This window comes from Phalaenopsis equestris, unplaced genomic scaffold, assembly GCF_001263595.1.
Source record: "Phalaenopsis equestris unplaced genomic scaffold, ASM126359v1 Scaffold000761, whole genome shotgun sequence".
NCBI lineage: Eukaryota > Viridiplantae > Streptophyta > Magnoliopsida > Asparagales > Orchidaceae > Phalaenopsis > Phalaenopsis equestris.
In genome coordinates, this window is record NW_018165201.1 from 4,268,138 (window position 1) to 4,284,505 (window position 16,368).

The window sequence follows — 16,368 nt, forward strand, 5'->3', positions numbered from 1 at the left end:
ACGAAGAAGAGGAATATATATATATATATGGTTATTTTAGAACACAATCTCATCTTTCTTAATCTAGCTGAAGAGCAGACTTAAGTACTCTTGATTGCAAAGTGGATTATTTATTTTGGGTTAGGCCCCATGTGTTTTTTATTTTTATTCATTATTAAGTTTCCTTGCATAAAAATTCTACGTGTCTAATTCCATTACTTCTATTTATACGTTTGTGTGTTGGATTTTTGCACAATGCTATAATATTAAATTGTCACTCTATCGCCATAAATTTTTTAGCACAAAAAAATACTTAATGGGTGTTCATTATTAATATATAATTTACATGGCAATTAAAAAGTTATGCTTGAGTTTTAAAATAGCATTGATTCATAATGGTGAAGATTTATTTTTGATGTACATAAATTTTGCGTGCAGTGTCCGATCAAGACCGTCAAAAAATTTAGATTGGACCCCACTTTAATAATAAAAATAATATATATATGATGCGTGCTAGAAAATTCGCGGCGGTAGAGTAATGAATTATCGTCTTAGCGTTGCACGAGAATTCAACACACACTCAGATGAAAATGAATCAATCTGTGATAACACAAGAAGTTTTTACGTGGAAAACCCGTAAAAGGGAAAAACCACGGGGCCTGACCCAGTTGTAAAAATCCACTATAAGTTGATGATTACAGATGTCACTTGTCCCACAGGCGGGAAAGGATAACTAGCTTTCCACGTTACTATGTTACTGATGACGTCTAGTAAGCGGTGGTTGACGGAGGTCGGCAGTGATCGACTGTAGTCGACGACAATTGATGACGGTCGGCGATGGTCGGCAGAGGTCAGTGGTGGCTGACGAAGGACGGTGGTGGTCCACGGAGGTCAGCGGTGACTGGCGGCGATCAACAGTGTCCCACGGTGGTCGGCAGAGGTTGGTGGTGGTTGTCGACGGTCAGTGGTAGTCGACGGGGATCGACGATGACGAGGATGATCTGGACTTAAGCTCCTTCTTAAAACCTCAAGTTCTCTCTTAAGCTTCCTTCCCCTTTCATGTGAGGGGTGAGACTCTATTTATAGTGTTTTGAATGCAATTAATGCAGGAATATGAACCATTTTGATCGGACGGCCCGGAGAGCTTCCCTTGATCACATGACGTTTGATGGACATTTGAGTGTCTTAACGAATGTCTTAACATCGCCGGAATTGAGTGATCTTAGATTCGTTGGATTTGTCTTTTTGAGACGCTCGATTCAATTATAAACTTGCTAGATTTGACATCCGTTTGACCTTTCAAATGCCTCCGGAAATCTTCCAGTAGTGGTTTAACGACTTGACCCGGGCCTGATTTGACTCGGATTGGACTAACTTTTATATCATTAGGTTTGTTTCATCGAGCCGATCAGTTTGACTCTAATTTTGTTGAAATCCGAGCTCCGGATGATTTTTAATCGAAATTTGAATGTTTCTTGTTTAAAAAATTGCACTGAAATTTGTGCTGTCTGATGAAAATTTGTTGGTAGAGTATATATATATATATATATATTAATGATTCAGATTGGACAACACATAAATTTAGGTGTGGTGTCAATAAATGCTCCTCTGAAAGGGCCAGCAAAATTGTTCCAATCTCTGCGGGGTTGGAAATCAAATGCAAAAAGGTTTCGCCATATGAGCACGTGAAGGATAACAAGATCTCATTTGCCAAATGGCAAATTTACATACATACCGTATATTTTTTTATGTATTTACATATCTAACAATTTGAATATTCATACCTAAATGCATACCACTAAGATCTTTAACTACCATTACATTTTAAGAAAAAAGTAAATAAACATTTAGTGCATAATTTTATGAAACCAATTAGGGGTGTCAACGAGTCGAGTCGAGTTCGATTGTGAGCTCGAGCTTAGCTTGTAGAAGTAGCTGCACGGGAGCTCATAGGAAAAGGTATTGACGTATGGAAAAGGAGGACGCAGCAGCATCAACTCACTAAAAAATATATTGAAATGACTAACAATAAGCTAATCAAGCTAGCGAGTCGAGCAGGAAAGAGCCCAAGCTCAAGCACATTTATAAACAAGCTCATATTTGAGCGCGAGCTCGAGCTCGTGGCTCAGTAAGCTATACTCGTGAGCTCGTTAAGGAGCCGGCTCGACATATTCACACCCCTTGTCAATATATTTTAAGTGTCAATATCAAAATTTGGTTGTTAGATATGTAAATACATGATAATGAGGCGATATGTATGTAAATTTTTTTTTATGTTTTAGAGTATTTTATGAAGAAATAGTTATATTTAAGTGTTAAATATGAAAATTATTGAATTATGAGTACTATGCATGCAAATTCCCCTATTAAAAAAATCCAAAGTGATAAAAGCTCTTTTTTATTTATAGAATTTTGAATACTATGCATGAATATATTGTTACGTTCCAAAAGGTCTGCGGTGGTAGAGTGTTGAATTATCATTTTAGCGTTACACAAAAACCTAACACACTCAATTAATTGAAGAGAAGTAAGCAATACAAGACCTCGATTTTTATGCAGGAAATCCTAAAAAGGGTAAAAACTATGGGACCTAACCATAATTGAATTAATCAACTATGAATGGTGGATACACATGTTCACTAATATTATGAATTATGGAAGATGGAGTTACAAATATGATCATTGTAAATGTACAACAGTAGTGCATCGATACTAGTCCTAGTCTATATGAATGAATGTAGTTCTCAGTGATAGCAGATTGTAATGGTCACAGTTGATTGATGCGGAGGTAGTAATCTATCGTGAATCTTGTAGACGGTGTTGTTGCACAACTTGTCATATATGTTGTAGTTGAAATTCATGGTGGTAGTTGATCTTGTGGGTCATAGATGATTGTTTCAGGGGTATCAGTTGGACACAGAGGTCGTAGTAGAAATATGCATGAGCTATGAACAACGTAAGCCGTAGTTGGCTACATAGGGCGTAGTGATAAGCTATGATGCCATTTGTTTATCATAGAGGCGAGAATCAAGAGTTGCACGAGCAGTGAGTCACATAAAGTGTAGTGGTAATTTGTGATGACATCCACAAGCTGAAGGGATCGGAGTTGGAAGTTGTAAGAGCTGAGGATCACGTATGTTGTACTGGTGGGCTGCAATGACGTCCATAGGCCCTAGGGCCCGAAGTCGGAAGCTACAGTAGTTGTAAGTTATATAAACTATAATTGTGAGCTATGATGACATCAGTATGCCACAGAGGTCAAAGTCGAGAGTTTCATAAGCTGGGACATCATCAATAAAGGGTCATCATATGTTGGGTATGATGTTGCACAATATTTGAGATACATTCCTACACAATCTTTAGAGTGCGTTGTTACTCCATCTTCTGAGTGCATTCATACACCGTCTTATGAGTGTGTTGATGTTCACAATGTATGTTGGAATGCTACAGCGCATGCAGTGATTCTGCATGAAGCTCCATTGAAAGGAGCAAGTGATGCCCCATGGTGGTCGACAGAGGTTAGTGAGAAGTGATCGATGGAGGCTAGTGAGAAGTAGTCGGCGACGGTCTTTAGCTGCTGAAGCGGGAAGTGTTCACCCGATCCTTGGTGCAGAAATGACATAATGCTTCATCATCTTCTTTAAACTCAACTCTCGATCCTCTCTCAAGAGGAGATTAGAAAGAGATCTCTCTGTAAATAAGGAAGGAATCTAGACCACACCATCAGAGAACCATGAGAGTTTTCTCGATCATATGATGTTTAGTGGATCTTTGAATGCCTTAATGATGTCAGAATTGAGCGATCTTAAGCCCATTAGATTTGTATTGTCAACACACTCAATTTGATTATAATTATGTCAGATTTGGAATTCATTTGACATCAATTATGCACCAAAAGCTTCAAAAAAGTGATTTAACTTTAATATCAATGGTCTCATCTCGTTGAGCCAGTTAGTTTGACAGTAAATTTGCTGAAGTCATAGTTCTTTATTGTTAGGTATGACTCATATACCAAATAAGGGACAGATGCTAGAGCGGAACAGAGTGAGCGAGTGTAGAGGAGCGAGTAAGCGGAGTGGAGTGGAACCATCTGTCCAATCGGGGGAGTTACGTTATGCGGGTTGGGGGTGCAGGGGCAATACCCCCACGGTACGGTACATGAATAAATTGTTAATTACATATTGTACTTCAAGGCTATATATATATGCGTATTGTAACCCTGAGGGTGTCCTGTATTCTTTTTTTCTAAATTGAAGAAAAACCACTGCTCTGCTCTCGAAGATGTAGGCTTCTTTATCGAACCTCGTTAAATCTCTATGTTTTCTTATGCCAATTCTAATTTTTCTTTATCTTAAAGTTCTTCACATTCATTTTTACTCAAAATTTAAATTTTCTTTATTTAAACATTATTTTATGAAATTATTTTTTGTTTCATGCCGCGCCTCAAACATTCTTGAGATCGTATGCAACAAAAAGGAGATTTTAACTTCTATGCTGTTATTTTTTACCCCCAATTATTAAACTAAGGCATAAGGGTATTTTTGTAATGTGGTACCGCTCACCTACCACATCTCACCTACCCCTCACCTACCACTCTCTTTCTTCTATAAATAGAGAGGGTGTGAGGCTTAGGGGAGCAAGAGAATAGATCTTAAGCTACCACAAAGGAAGAGAGAATAACTAGAGAGCTAGAGAGGAGGAGAGCATCTTGAGGCCTTGTATCAAGGTGTCGCTTGAGAGGGAGGCTATAGAAGGAAGATGAGGGCTCATCTCTATGCATAAGCTATGTATTCTTCATTTCTTTTGCCTTAGTGAACTATTTGATTGATTCCCTCCCGTGGACGTAGATCCAGTTGGATCGAACCACGTAAACGATCTGTGTTTGCTTGTGTTCTTTACGTTTTTTTCATTTCTATGCCAGGAAGTACGTATCACACAACAATTGACATCGTCTGTGGGAAGATCAATACTTGACTCATCTCTATGCCAGGAAGTACATATCACACAACAATTGACATCGTCTGTGGGAAGATCAATACTTCTTGGCTAGACGTGTCCGCGTAAAGGTGTTCGCGGCCAGCGACGAAGAAGAGGAGTTCGACATTCACTCGAGCAAAGGAGCGAGCAGGCCGCGTCGCAGGCAGCCGAATCGCGATAGATTTGGTGAGTAGTGGAAGCTTTGATCAACTGGATTAGCACCACAGGTTGTTCAGTTCGGCGAGACGGAGGAGGAATTGTCCGCGAAGAAGCAGAGGAAGACGGGTAGTTTGCTCCGCGAAGGGGCAGATCTCGCGAAGGAGGAGGTTTTCCGCGATAGTAGCACATGCCGCGACAGAAGCACGCCGCGATAGCCTCGGAATTCAGTAGGTGCTCAGCGGAGCAGATTTCAGACGTTAGTGGGGATCAAGCCATAATAATGGGTTCCGCCAAATTCGACATCGAGAAATTCAACGGGAGTAATGATTTCGGTCTATGGAGAGTAAAGATGGAGCTCTATGCAGGATGTTGCAGAAGCCTTGCAAGGTCGGCGACATTGCCGGCCGACATGACCGGGAAGGAGAAGATCAGCATACTGGACAAAGCCCACAGTTTGATATTCCTGAGCCTGGGCGACAAAGTTTTGAGGGAGGTGTCGAGGGAGACAACGGCTCAAGCACTTTGGGCCAAACTCGAGGTACTCTACCTGACAAAGTCTTTGGCTAATAGACTTTTTCTGAAGCAGCGCCTATACTCCTTCAAAATGCATGAAGACAAATCCATTTTAGAGCAGATTGACAAGTTCAACAAGATCATCGACGATCTCGAGAACATCGACGTCAAGGTGGACGATGAGGACAAGGCACTACTGTTGCTAAACTCTATTCCCAAGAGTTATGAGTATTTCAAGGATGCGATGCTCTATGGAAGGGTGCAGACTATTACTCTGGAGGAGGTTCAATCTCTTATTAGAAGAAAATGTAGTTGGTTACGTAGACTCCGATTATGCAAGAAGCATTGACACCAGGAAATCCTGACCAGATTCATTTTCATTGTCTTCGGCACCGCAGTCAGTTGGAAGTCTAACCTCCAATCTGTTGTGGCTCTCTCAACAACAGAGGTCGAATACATCGTTGTGGCTGAAGCAATCAAGGAAGCTATGTGGCTAAAGGGCATGACTGAGGAGCTTGGGATACATCAGAAGGTGATAATTGTGTTTTGCGATAACCAAAGTACCATTCACCTAACCAGAAATCGGGTATTTCATGAAAGATCGAAGTATATAAATATAAAACTTCATTTTATGAGGGATGTCGTTGCCAATTGTTCAATAATAGTGGAGAAGATACCTACTGAAAGAAATCCTGCTGATATGCTCACTAAAGTGCTACCGACAGCTAAGTGCAGACACTGTCTGGACTTAGTAAACTTCACCAAGGGCTGAGGGCCCCTCAGGGGCCAGGTGGAGAGAATCTTTACTTCGAGGCTTCTCAATTGAGGGTCAAGGTGGAGAATTATTATTTTTGACCCCCAATTATTGAACTAAGGCAAAAGGGCATTTTTGTAATGTGATACTGCTCACCTACCACAGCTCACCTACCGCTCACCGATCCTAGCGATCACCTACCTCCCACCTACCACTCTCTTACTTCTATAAATAGAGAGGGTGTGAGGCTTAGGAGAGCAAGGGAAGAGAACTTAAGCTACCACAAAGGAGGAGAGAATAGCTAGAGAGCTAGAGAGGAGGAGAGCATCTTGAGGCCTTGTATCAAGGTGTCGCTTGAGAGGGAGGCTATAGAAGGAAGATAATGGCTCATCTCTATGTATAAGCTATGTATTCTTCATTTCTTTTGCCTTAGTGAACTATTTGATTGATTCCCTCCAGTGGACGTAGATCTAGTTAGATCGAACCACATAAAAAATCTGTGTTTGCTTGTATTCTTTGGGTTTTTTCATTTCTATGCCATTCTATGCCACAAAGTACATATGACCCATAAAATTTTAGGGATAATTGCAAGCGGAGCACCTAAAATATGGCTATTTACAAATCAAGGGAGATTTTTTGAACATGCATTTAGCGCACGCGACCATCAAATCTTAATGAATTTGACAAAAATGAAAGATATAAGTTGGGATTTTATGATCATCTCTCAGAAATGGTTGAAAAAGGGTGTTTGATTTGTAAATTTCGCGGCAGTTTTGTCTTAGAAAATTCTACTGGCTTCCCGGTCAATGTCGGCATTCTCAACGGGCCGCTGCAGAAGTAATTATAAACCCGCTAACAGCCGAATTCGGACTTTAATGGCAGTCGATGGCTCTAAGCAGGTGGGAAACTATGACACAGCAATTCCTCCCGACTCTCCTCTTCTTCCTCACCTTCTTCCCGTCAATCTCCTTCTCCACAGACACCATTACTCCATCTCGTTTCCTCTCCGATGGCGAAACCCTCATCTCCTCAAACGGAACCTTCGCCCTCGGCTTCTTCACCCCTCCAAAAACCACCAACCGCTATCTCGGGATTTGGTACCACAAACTCGCATCACCCACCGTCGTCTGGGTCGCCAATCGCCGGAATCCCATTTCCAATTCCAACGCAACACTCTCAATAAGAGCCGGCGATGCGTCTCTCCATCTCGTAGCCTCTGATGACTCCACCCCCCTCTGGTCTTCCCCTTCAATCAACAATTCCATCCCTGATCCCATCGCCCAACTTCTCGATAACGGCAATTTTGTCGTGAAATCGCCCAATTCCAGCTCCATCTTATGGCAGAGCTTCGATCACCCAACAGATATCATGCTCCCAGGCATGAAGATTGGTCCTAACCTGAAAACCGGTGTCGACCGCAATCTCGTGGCATGGCGGAGCCTCTCCGATCCATCGCCGGGGACTTATACCCTTGCGATCGATCCAGTCGGCGTTCCCCAGTTCGTCATCCGCGACGTCTCGGGGAATTGGATCTGGCGTGGCGGACCATGGAACGGCTTCGGTTTTTCCGGCGCCGGATCTAATCAATTCTTTGACATCGGTTTATACAGAGAGTTCATCTCCAGCTTTAATACCAGTTCGGATGAGATCTACTACCAGTTCAACATGGTAGGAGACGCCATTTCTATTTTGACAATGGATCAAAACGGATCAACCAGCCGTTACGGATGGGAAGCGTCGTCACAGAATTGGAGTCTCTACTGGTTCGCACCAAACGACACTTGCGACTTCTTTTCAACATGCGGAATCAACGCCATCTGTGATACGAGCAGCTCGCCGATCTGCCGGTGTATTGATGGGTTTAATCCGGCGAATACGGCGAGTTGGCGCCGGGGAGATTGGTCAGATGGGTGTGTGAGAACGGCGAACCTTGGCTGCGAGGCGAATGGAACCGATGAGTTCATGGTAGTTCGCGGTTCGAAGCTGCCGGACACGAAGGCCGCGGTGGCGGATATGAGCTTGGACATAGATGGGTGTAAGGCAAGGTGTTTGATGAATTGCTCCTGTAAGGCTTATGCGAGCGCTGATCTTAGCAGAGGAGGAAATGGGTGCTATATCTGGATGGCGGAGATTAAAGATCTCAAAGTTTATGCAGACGGCGGGCAGGATCTTTACGTCCGTGTTGCACCTAGCGGTGAAGGTAAACTCTCATGTTGTGGAATTTGCATACTAATATTTGAGTTAATTTAAATTTATTGATATAACAATATTAAACATGTGTAATTAATGATAATATTATTTTAAAGTTCATTTACAAATTAAAGTAAAAGCTAAATAAATAAAAATTAAAAATTAAAAATTTAATATATAAAATATAAAATAATTCTGTATTATGCATTCAAATCCTAAATTAAATAGTATTATTATTATTATATTTCCATGTATGAAACAAGATAATGCAAAATTACAAATGAGCTCCCTTTTTCCGTGTTAAAAAATAAAATTCTCATTTCGTACTTTGGAGTTTATCAGTGGAGGCCGAATAGATTATGGGAACATGATAATTAGCTAATATGAAGCCAAGTCAAAGTCAAAGTCAATATTATAAGCCTGATATTACTTTTGCAAGTTTTTTTTACGTTAAATTACGATATCTTTATAATTTTGCAGTTTATAATAATAAACTTTGACTATAGGTCATATTTTAGCATGAATTTTGCCTCTTTAAGTGCATGCATGAAATTAGATAACTGTTGCATTAAGGTTCATACAATTATTATGTTAATTTTCCTTTGTTAAAGACTTCTCAGTGTTGACCTATTTGATAATTCATCTTGACTTGGTCCGGGTTTGAGCAGGCAGTGTTGGCTATAACCTAGTTGTAGGTTAAATAGGATTGATCAAGTCTAGTAAATCCAGGTTTATCAAATCCCGTGCGATGGAAATGGAGCTAGCTAGCAATGATAGAGTAAATCCCTTAAATTTGCTCCGCAATGGGATTTAGTAAATCTAGATTCACATCGAAAAGAGACAGGATGCGAGAAACAGGAACGAAATGCATGAAATTTTGATTTAACGGAGTGTTGTATTTAATTATTATTATTATTTTTTGTGTTTGGCTGTATTTACCTTAAATATATGTTTAAATCTTATTAATACTATGATACTAAACACCCCCTTAATATGTTGAGTCATAGTGCAGGCTGAGACCAGCGACGTTAAACTTACTGATTTTCCTCTTTATCTTCCTTTTATTTTAGATTGGAGTCTACTCTCATAAGAGCAAGGTTAGTTTGAAGTTTTTGGAAAATTTGCATACATATCACGTATTTCTTATGGATTTACATTTCTAACATTTAAAAATTGATATTTACATTTGTAAAACTTTAGTGCCATAAATTCATGCATAATGTTGAGAAATTAGGGTGAAGAAAAACAAGAATGACGCAAATCGAGAAGATCACAAAGAGATTTAACGAGGTTCGACAAAGATGCCTACGTCCTCGGGAGCAGAGCGGCGAATTCCTTTCAATATTCAGAAAAGATATTATAAAATTTGAGATAAAACCTAGAGTTACAAACAGACATATTTATAACCCTAGAAAACCCTGAAGTACAATATGTAATTACCAAATTACCCTTGTACCTCGCCCCCAACCCACGTAAGGAAACTCCCATGATTTGGACAGAATCTTCCGCTCTGCTCCGCTCCAGAATCTGTCCCTTTATAGTATATGAGTCATATCTAATAAATCTCAACGTTGGCGAATATCCAACTCTTTAGGAGAAATACGTCATTGAGTTTCTTACATACCAGAATTAGGTTGGGCCATCATGCTTCTCTAGCAACTGCAAACATTCAACAAGTCCAAGCAATGCAAGAACTTGTTGATAGTAACTGGCTTTGTCAACATATCAGCTGCATTTTCATCAGCATAAACCTTCTGCAACAGTATCTCACAAGAAGCAATCAATTCTCTGAACTTGTGATACCTGATATCAATGTGCTTAGTTCTCTCATGGTACACCTGGTTCTTAGCCAGATAATTATCACTCTGACTGTCACAATTCCGAGAGCAGTCCGGTCCCCATGCCTTCCGCTCCTAACCGCCGAAACAGATGGTCTCACCCCGAGAACCCCGCAACTCCTTTGCAGAATGCTGTGATTTGCTTGTTCGCTACAAACTGCCGCAAATAAAAAATCGTCTCCTCCTTCCTGCGCTGAAATTTTCTTCATCCCTGCCCTAGAAACTGTCTCTTATACCACTTTTTGAGAAATTATGGCGAAAAAAAACAAGAACGACACAAATCGAGAAGAACTAAAGAGATTTAGCGAGGTTCGGCAAAAATGTCTATGTCCTCGGGAGCAGAGCGGTGAATTCCTTTCAATTTTCAGAAAATATATTACAGAATTTGAGACAAAACCTAGGGTTACAAACAAACCTATTTATAACCCTAGAAAACTCTGGAGTACAATATGTAATTATCAAATTACCCTTGTACCTCTCCCCAGCCCACATAAAAAAACTCCCCTGATTTGGACAGAATCTTTCGCTCTGCTCCGCTTCGCTCCAGAATCTGTCCCTTTATGGTATATGAGTCATATCTAATACATAAAAAGGTGCATTTCACTTTAAAAAAAAATTAGTAATAGTAATAGTTTTGATGTAATGTTAAAAGATTTGAGTATTATGAATGTAAAGATAAAATATTGGTGTTTGATAATAGTAAATACATAAAAATTGTGTGGTATGTATGTAAAGTGAAAGGGATATATTATTGATAGGAGAGCCATACGAAAATACACATATATATATATTTTTCAAATTAAGAAAAAGCATGTATGTTTTCCTCATACAAAGTATTTGTGAACCAATATGAGAAAATTAGGTAGAGGAAGAAGTAAATCTATAATTGAAAAAAAATATTTCAACTGGAATGAGCCATATATATACACACACAACATCAACAACAAGCCTTTTATCCCACTAAGTGAGGTCGGCTGCATGAATCTTTTTTCTCTATTGTCCTTTTGAATGTCATATTTTCATTTAGTTCTAATAAATTAAGATCATTTTTAATACAATATGCCCAAGTTTTTCTAGGCCTCCCTCTGCCTTTCGTAACATAAGGCTGTTGATTTTTTTTCTTTCTTTACATGGTAAGTAATGAAGAAGAGATTGAAATTTCAAAAAATGATCATATAGTTATTAAATAAACAAATTGGTATTTTTACACTACTTTTTAGGCATTAAAGTTTTGCAAACAAAAAATCTAATATTTATTTGCCAGAAGAATTATAAAAGAATATTTTGAAGAGATTATAAATGTCCTCATCACCATCTTCATTTAGCTTATTCCACTTATTTGGATCAACTTTATATACATCTTTATTCTTGTTGAATGTTGTATGAAGTAATTTTTTTTTCTTTGTAAATCTCTTTCACAACTTCAATTCAAGTATGCATACAAGTTCAAATTGTATGATTTTAGCGTGTCTTTTAAACTTCATTAGTGCTAAATGAGAAGATGATAAACGGTCATCTTCAGCATTACCATTTTCCTGATTACAACTATCTTTGATCAACTAATATGAGAAAATGTGATGGTGCTTAAAATGTAAATGCTTTAATTTACTAAAATTTGCTATTAATATTCTTCATCCTTAGTTATCATATTTGCATCAATTTATGCTTGAATGTGCGGAGCATTAGTCAGTAAGAAAATGATGAATCTCAAATGCCCGCATTTGAGTCCTCACTTTATCTGAAGAAAAAAATATATTTGCATCAATTCTTCTTTTAATATATGTACAAATTTTAAGTTAGCTTCATTATTGGAAATCAAAGATAGTTATAAGTTATTTGTAAGAGATTGCTAGAGCTGTTAAAAAGAGGCTCTTTTACTGAAAGATCTATTTCCAATTTTTTTTTTCTCACTCATAAATGCTGACTTGTACTAAATTTGTGAATAACAGGAAGCAAGAACAAGGCGTGGGTTTATGCCATCACAGCAGTAGCTATTGCTTTGTTCCTTCTGATAATTTTGATTTGCGTCTTTATGATAAGGAGACGGAAACTCAGAAGTATGTTTATGAAATATTTTTTATTTTGCTATGATTATGTTACATATAAAGCGAACTAAACATCTATTTATTCGAATCAGAACTTTTGGAGGAACAATCGATTTCCTCTCTAAATTGGGAGGATGAAATTGTACATAAAGGTAAAGAAGGGAATTCAACAATATCATTGTTTAAATTTACTCAAATAGTGAGTGCTACAGACAACTTTTCAAATTTTAACAAGCTTGGAGAAGGTGGTTTTGGGCCTGTTTATAAGGTATCATATATACATATATACACCTATGTGAAACTTTTCAATGAATTATGGTATATGTGTTTAACGTGCAAATAATTGTTTTAATTTCAGGGAAAATTACCAGAGGGACAAGATGTAGCGGTCAAAAGGCTATCTACAAGATCAGGGCAAGGATTAGAGGAGTTCAAAAATGAGATTTTGTTAATTGCTAAACTGCAACATATGAATTTAGTAAGATTATTAGGTTGTTGTATTCATGGCGAAGAGAAGATGCTGATATATGAGTTCATGCCTAACAAAAGCTTGGATCTCTTTCTTTTTGGTAAGTTTTCACACAGTGAAGAAGAAATTTCATTAGTGATGAAAATAATTTCTAATTTTCTATTCTTTTTTTTTTAACGAATAATTATCTGTATATAATTTATTGGAAGATTCATATGCATGCCACTCAATTCCTATGTATTTAAATATATTTCCTAAACTTCAGTTTTTTACATATTTGCCATCTTACCTATGCATGAAAAAGGTGTGTTTCACATTTTAAAAGGTAAAATAGTGGTATTTTCGATGTGATATGAAAGATTTCGGTGACATAAATGTAAAAAGTAAATTTTAAGTGTTAGATATGTAAATAAATATGAATTGGGTGGAATGTATGTAAATGTCCCTAATTTTATATAGTGAACTGTACATACATACCACACACTTCTTATATATCTACATATCTAACATCTAAAGTTTGATATTTACACTTACAAACTTTGATGTTCTAAATTTATGCATGAAAGGAGTATTTGGCTTTTAAAAAGTAAATAATGTTGGTATTTTTTTATGTGTTGTTTAAATTTTGAGTGCTATAAATGTAAATATTAAAGTTTAGATGCTAGATATGTAAATACATAAGAATTGAGTGGTTGGTATGTAAATACCCCTTTTATATATAGTAAATCCTGAAGAGCTAATTATGTTTGAACATCTGCAGATGCTAGCCAAAGATCAAGATTAGATTGGAGAAGGCGTTTTCAAATAATAGAAGGAATAACTCAGGGGCTTCTTTATCTTCATAAACACTCCAGATTAAAAATCATTCATCGAGACTTGAAGGCAAGCAACATTCTATTGGACGCTGATATGAACCCTAAAATCTCAGATTTTGGCATGGCAAGGATTTTTGATGCTAATGAAACTCAAGCAAATACTCGAAGGATTGTCGGCACTTAGTAAGTAAATTAATCACAACTTTATTATTATTTAAATAAAATTCAATTATTAAAGCTTTGTGTATGCTAATTAGTTCTAATTGTTACACATTTAGTGGTTACATGTCTCCAGAATATGCTTTCAAGGGTCTCTTCTCCGTCAAGTCGGATGTATTTAGCTTTGGAGTACTCCTTCTTGAGATTTTGAGTGGGAAGAGAAATGCTGGTTTTCATGACTTTGGTTCTTCCTACAATCTTCTTGCATATGTAAGTGATCCATTGGGGGAAATTTACATACATGCCACTTAGTCTTTATGTATTTACATGCCTACACTTTAGTATCACAATTATATCAAAACACCTGCATCAAAATTTGAAGTTAGTGTTATTTTTGATTTGATATAAAAGATCTGTGTGTAACACATGTAAATATCAAATTTTAAATGTTCGGTATGTAAATACGTAAGAAGTTTGCGATATAAATGCTTTTAAAAGTAAATCAATTTCTTGTTGCTTGATTAGGCTTGGGAATTATGGAAAGAAGGGAAGTGGATGGAATTTGTTGATCCTGCATTGGATAACCAATTTGGGCATGAGGTGACGAGGTGCATCTATGTGGCGCTTCTATGCGTGCAAGAGAGCCCGGAAGATCGCCCGATTATGTCGGATGTTGCCACGATGCTTAGCAGTGTAAGTTTACAGTTTGGTAGTGTTAAGCAACCTGCATTTTTCTCTATGAAAGATGCTTCAGACTCTAAGTTGCCATTAAATATGCATGTAAATTCTTCTTCTAATGAGCTCTCAGTTACCCTTGTGTCCGGCCGATAACACTAGCTAATTTATTTGTTTTTTTGTAAATCTGACAATTTAGATTGAAAAATATGTAAAAATACAAGTGTATATACAATTGTCTGAGTTAGCAGAGGTTATATTGAGTAAAGCTTTTGTAATTGTAGTTTGAGTTGAATTACTTAGAAAATGGAAAAAATAGGGTTCAATGATTGAGAGCTTAATTGGCTTTGTATTTAGGAGAAATGTTAATTGAAGGAGCATGTGGCGGGGAATTCATGATCATAAATAAAGGTTTTTCTCTTTGGGGTATTGAGTGATGGTGATGTGAGAGGAGAGTTGATTGTGGGGTTGAAAACCTTTGTAGATAATAGGGTCGTTTGGGATCGTTTTTGTTTTTTATTTACTATTTTTGTTTTTATTTTGTTTCGTTTTTGTTTTGAGTTAAAACAAAATAATTTTGACATAGTGATTAAGGCATGTTTGTTTTTGGAAACACTAAAAAATAATATTATATAAAATATGCTGGACAAACATGTATATATATTAAAAGGAATGGCCAGAGGCTATTATACGAGCATCCAACCACTCTAATGTGTCTAATAAATCAGGTACCACCTCGTTAAGGCCAACTGTGTCGGAGGGGATTTGTGTCGGAGGGGATTCAAACCCCCCACCTGAGAGGTCTATACCGTGTAATTGATCCCAAACAAGCCCTTAGGGTTTATAGAGAAGTTTGAGGGCTGGATGGGAGGTGAAAGTTAAATGCTTCTTACAAACTTTTTACAAACATTCCTTAGACTTTTTCAGTATTTTCTATTTACAATTATACCCCTCAACATAAGACACAAATCTCAACAGTTTACAATTTGGAGAACATTCATAAAAAAAAAATGCTAAAATGAAAATTATTTCATTTGAATTTAGATAAGAATAGAGAGAAGGCAATTATGTGCGATGGTTTATGGGAGGGACCAATCACTTGGGAACATAAACCATAATTTTATAAATTTGTTTTTTTTTTCTTAATCTGGAAGCATTATGAAAAATTTAAATTGACAGATAAATCGCTCTCCTAGCATCTGTAATATTCTTCCCCATCTTCTTCGTTGGAGAAATTATTAGATTAGATGCAGATGATAGACTAAGAGACGTGTCTATCATCTATAAAAACGGTCTAGTGGAAAATGAGATATAATCCCTTTTTGCCCAAGTTTTTTCTTAATATTGAATGACATGCACGCCCTGCTTCCTTCATTCAAAACTAATAAGCTATTTCTCCATGGACACCCATAATATGCATCTCCATAATCAAAAATTTCACCATCGACTTCTTCGGTCATCTTTACACCACCAATCACTAACTTGTATTTGTTACCACGCTCTTGTTGTTCAAACTTCAAACTATCATTTGTGTCACTAATCATATGAATTGCATCCCCAACTTCAACACAACTTTCAACTACTAGTGGTGATGCATTTCTCCTACTCATAAACTATGATAACTTCACCTATCTATCATCTTCCCCTTCCTTCCCAAATCTCATCATCCAACTTTCTTGAGGCTTACAATTTTGTAATGAAACATCCCAACACTTGCTTCTTATAAAGACATGGTCAAACCACTCAACAAACACCATGCCTTTAGGACATTAAGATTGGTCCTAGCTTCAAAACC

The 16,368-nt window shown here is 37.5% G+C and overlaps 1 protein-coding gene across 1 annotated transcript; it reads left to right on the forward strand.

The window, feature by feature from the left end:
- Window positions 1–7,073: 7,073 nt before the first annotated feature.
- On the forward strand, window positions 7,074–14,957 carry LOC110030783 (receptor-like serine/threonine-protein kinase SD1-8). Its single transcript, XM_020733696.1, has 7 exons — window positions 7,074–8,582; window positions 12,360–12,467; window positions 12,548–12,723; window positions 12,814–13,024; window positions 13,685–13,922; window positions 14,018–14,168; window positions 14,424–14,957. The coding sequence occupies exons 1-7, from the start codon at window positions 7,268–7,270 to the stop codon at window positions 14,727–14,729; spliced, it is 2,505 nt and encodes an 834-aa protein (XP_020589355.1). The 5' UTR covers window positions 7,074–7,267; the 3' UTR covers window positions 14,730–14,957.
- Window positions 14,958–16,368: the final 1,411 nt, after the last annotated feature.

Bases quoted from the DNA above. Each gene is read 5' to 3' on its own strand.
- LOC110030783 (XM_020733696.1), top strand. From the start codon at position 7,268: ATGGCTCTAAGCAGGTGGGAAACTATGACACAGCAATTCCTCCCGACT. The intron at 8,583-12,359 runs GTAAACTCTCAT...TGTGAATAACAG, and splicing joins TGTTGCACCTAGCGGTGAAG to GAAGCAAGAACAAGGCGTGG. The intron at 14,169-14,423 runs GTAAGTGATCCA...TTGCTTGATTAG, and splicing joins CCTACAATCTTCTTGCATAT to GCTTGGGAATTATGGAAAGA.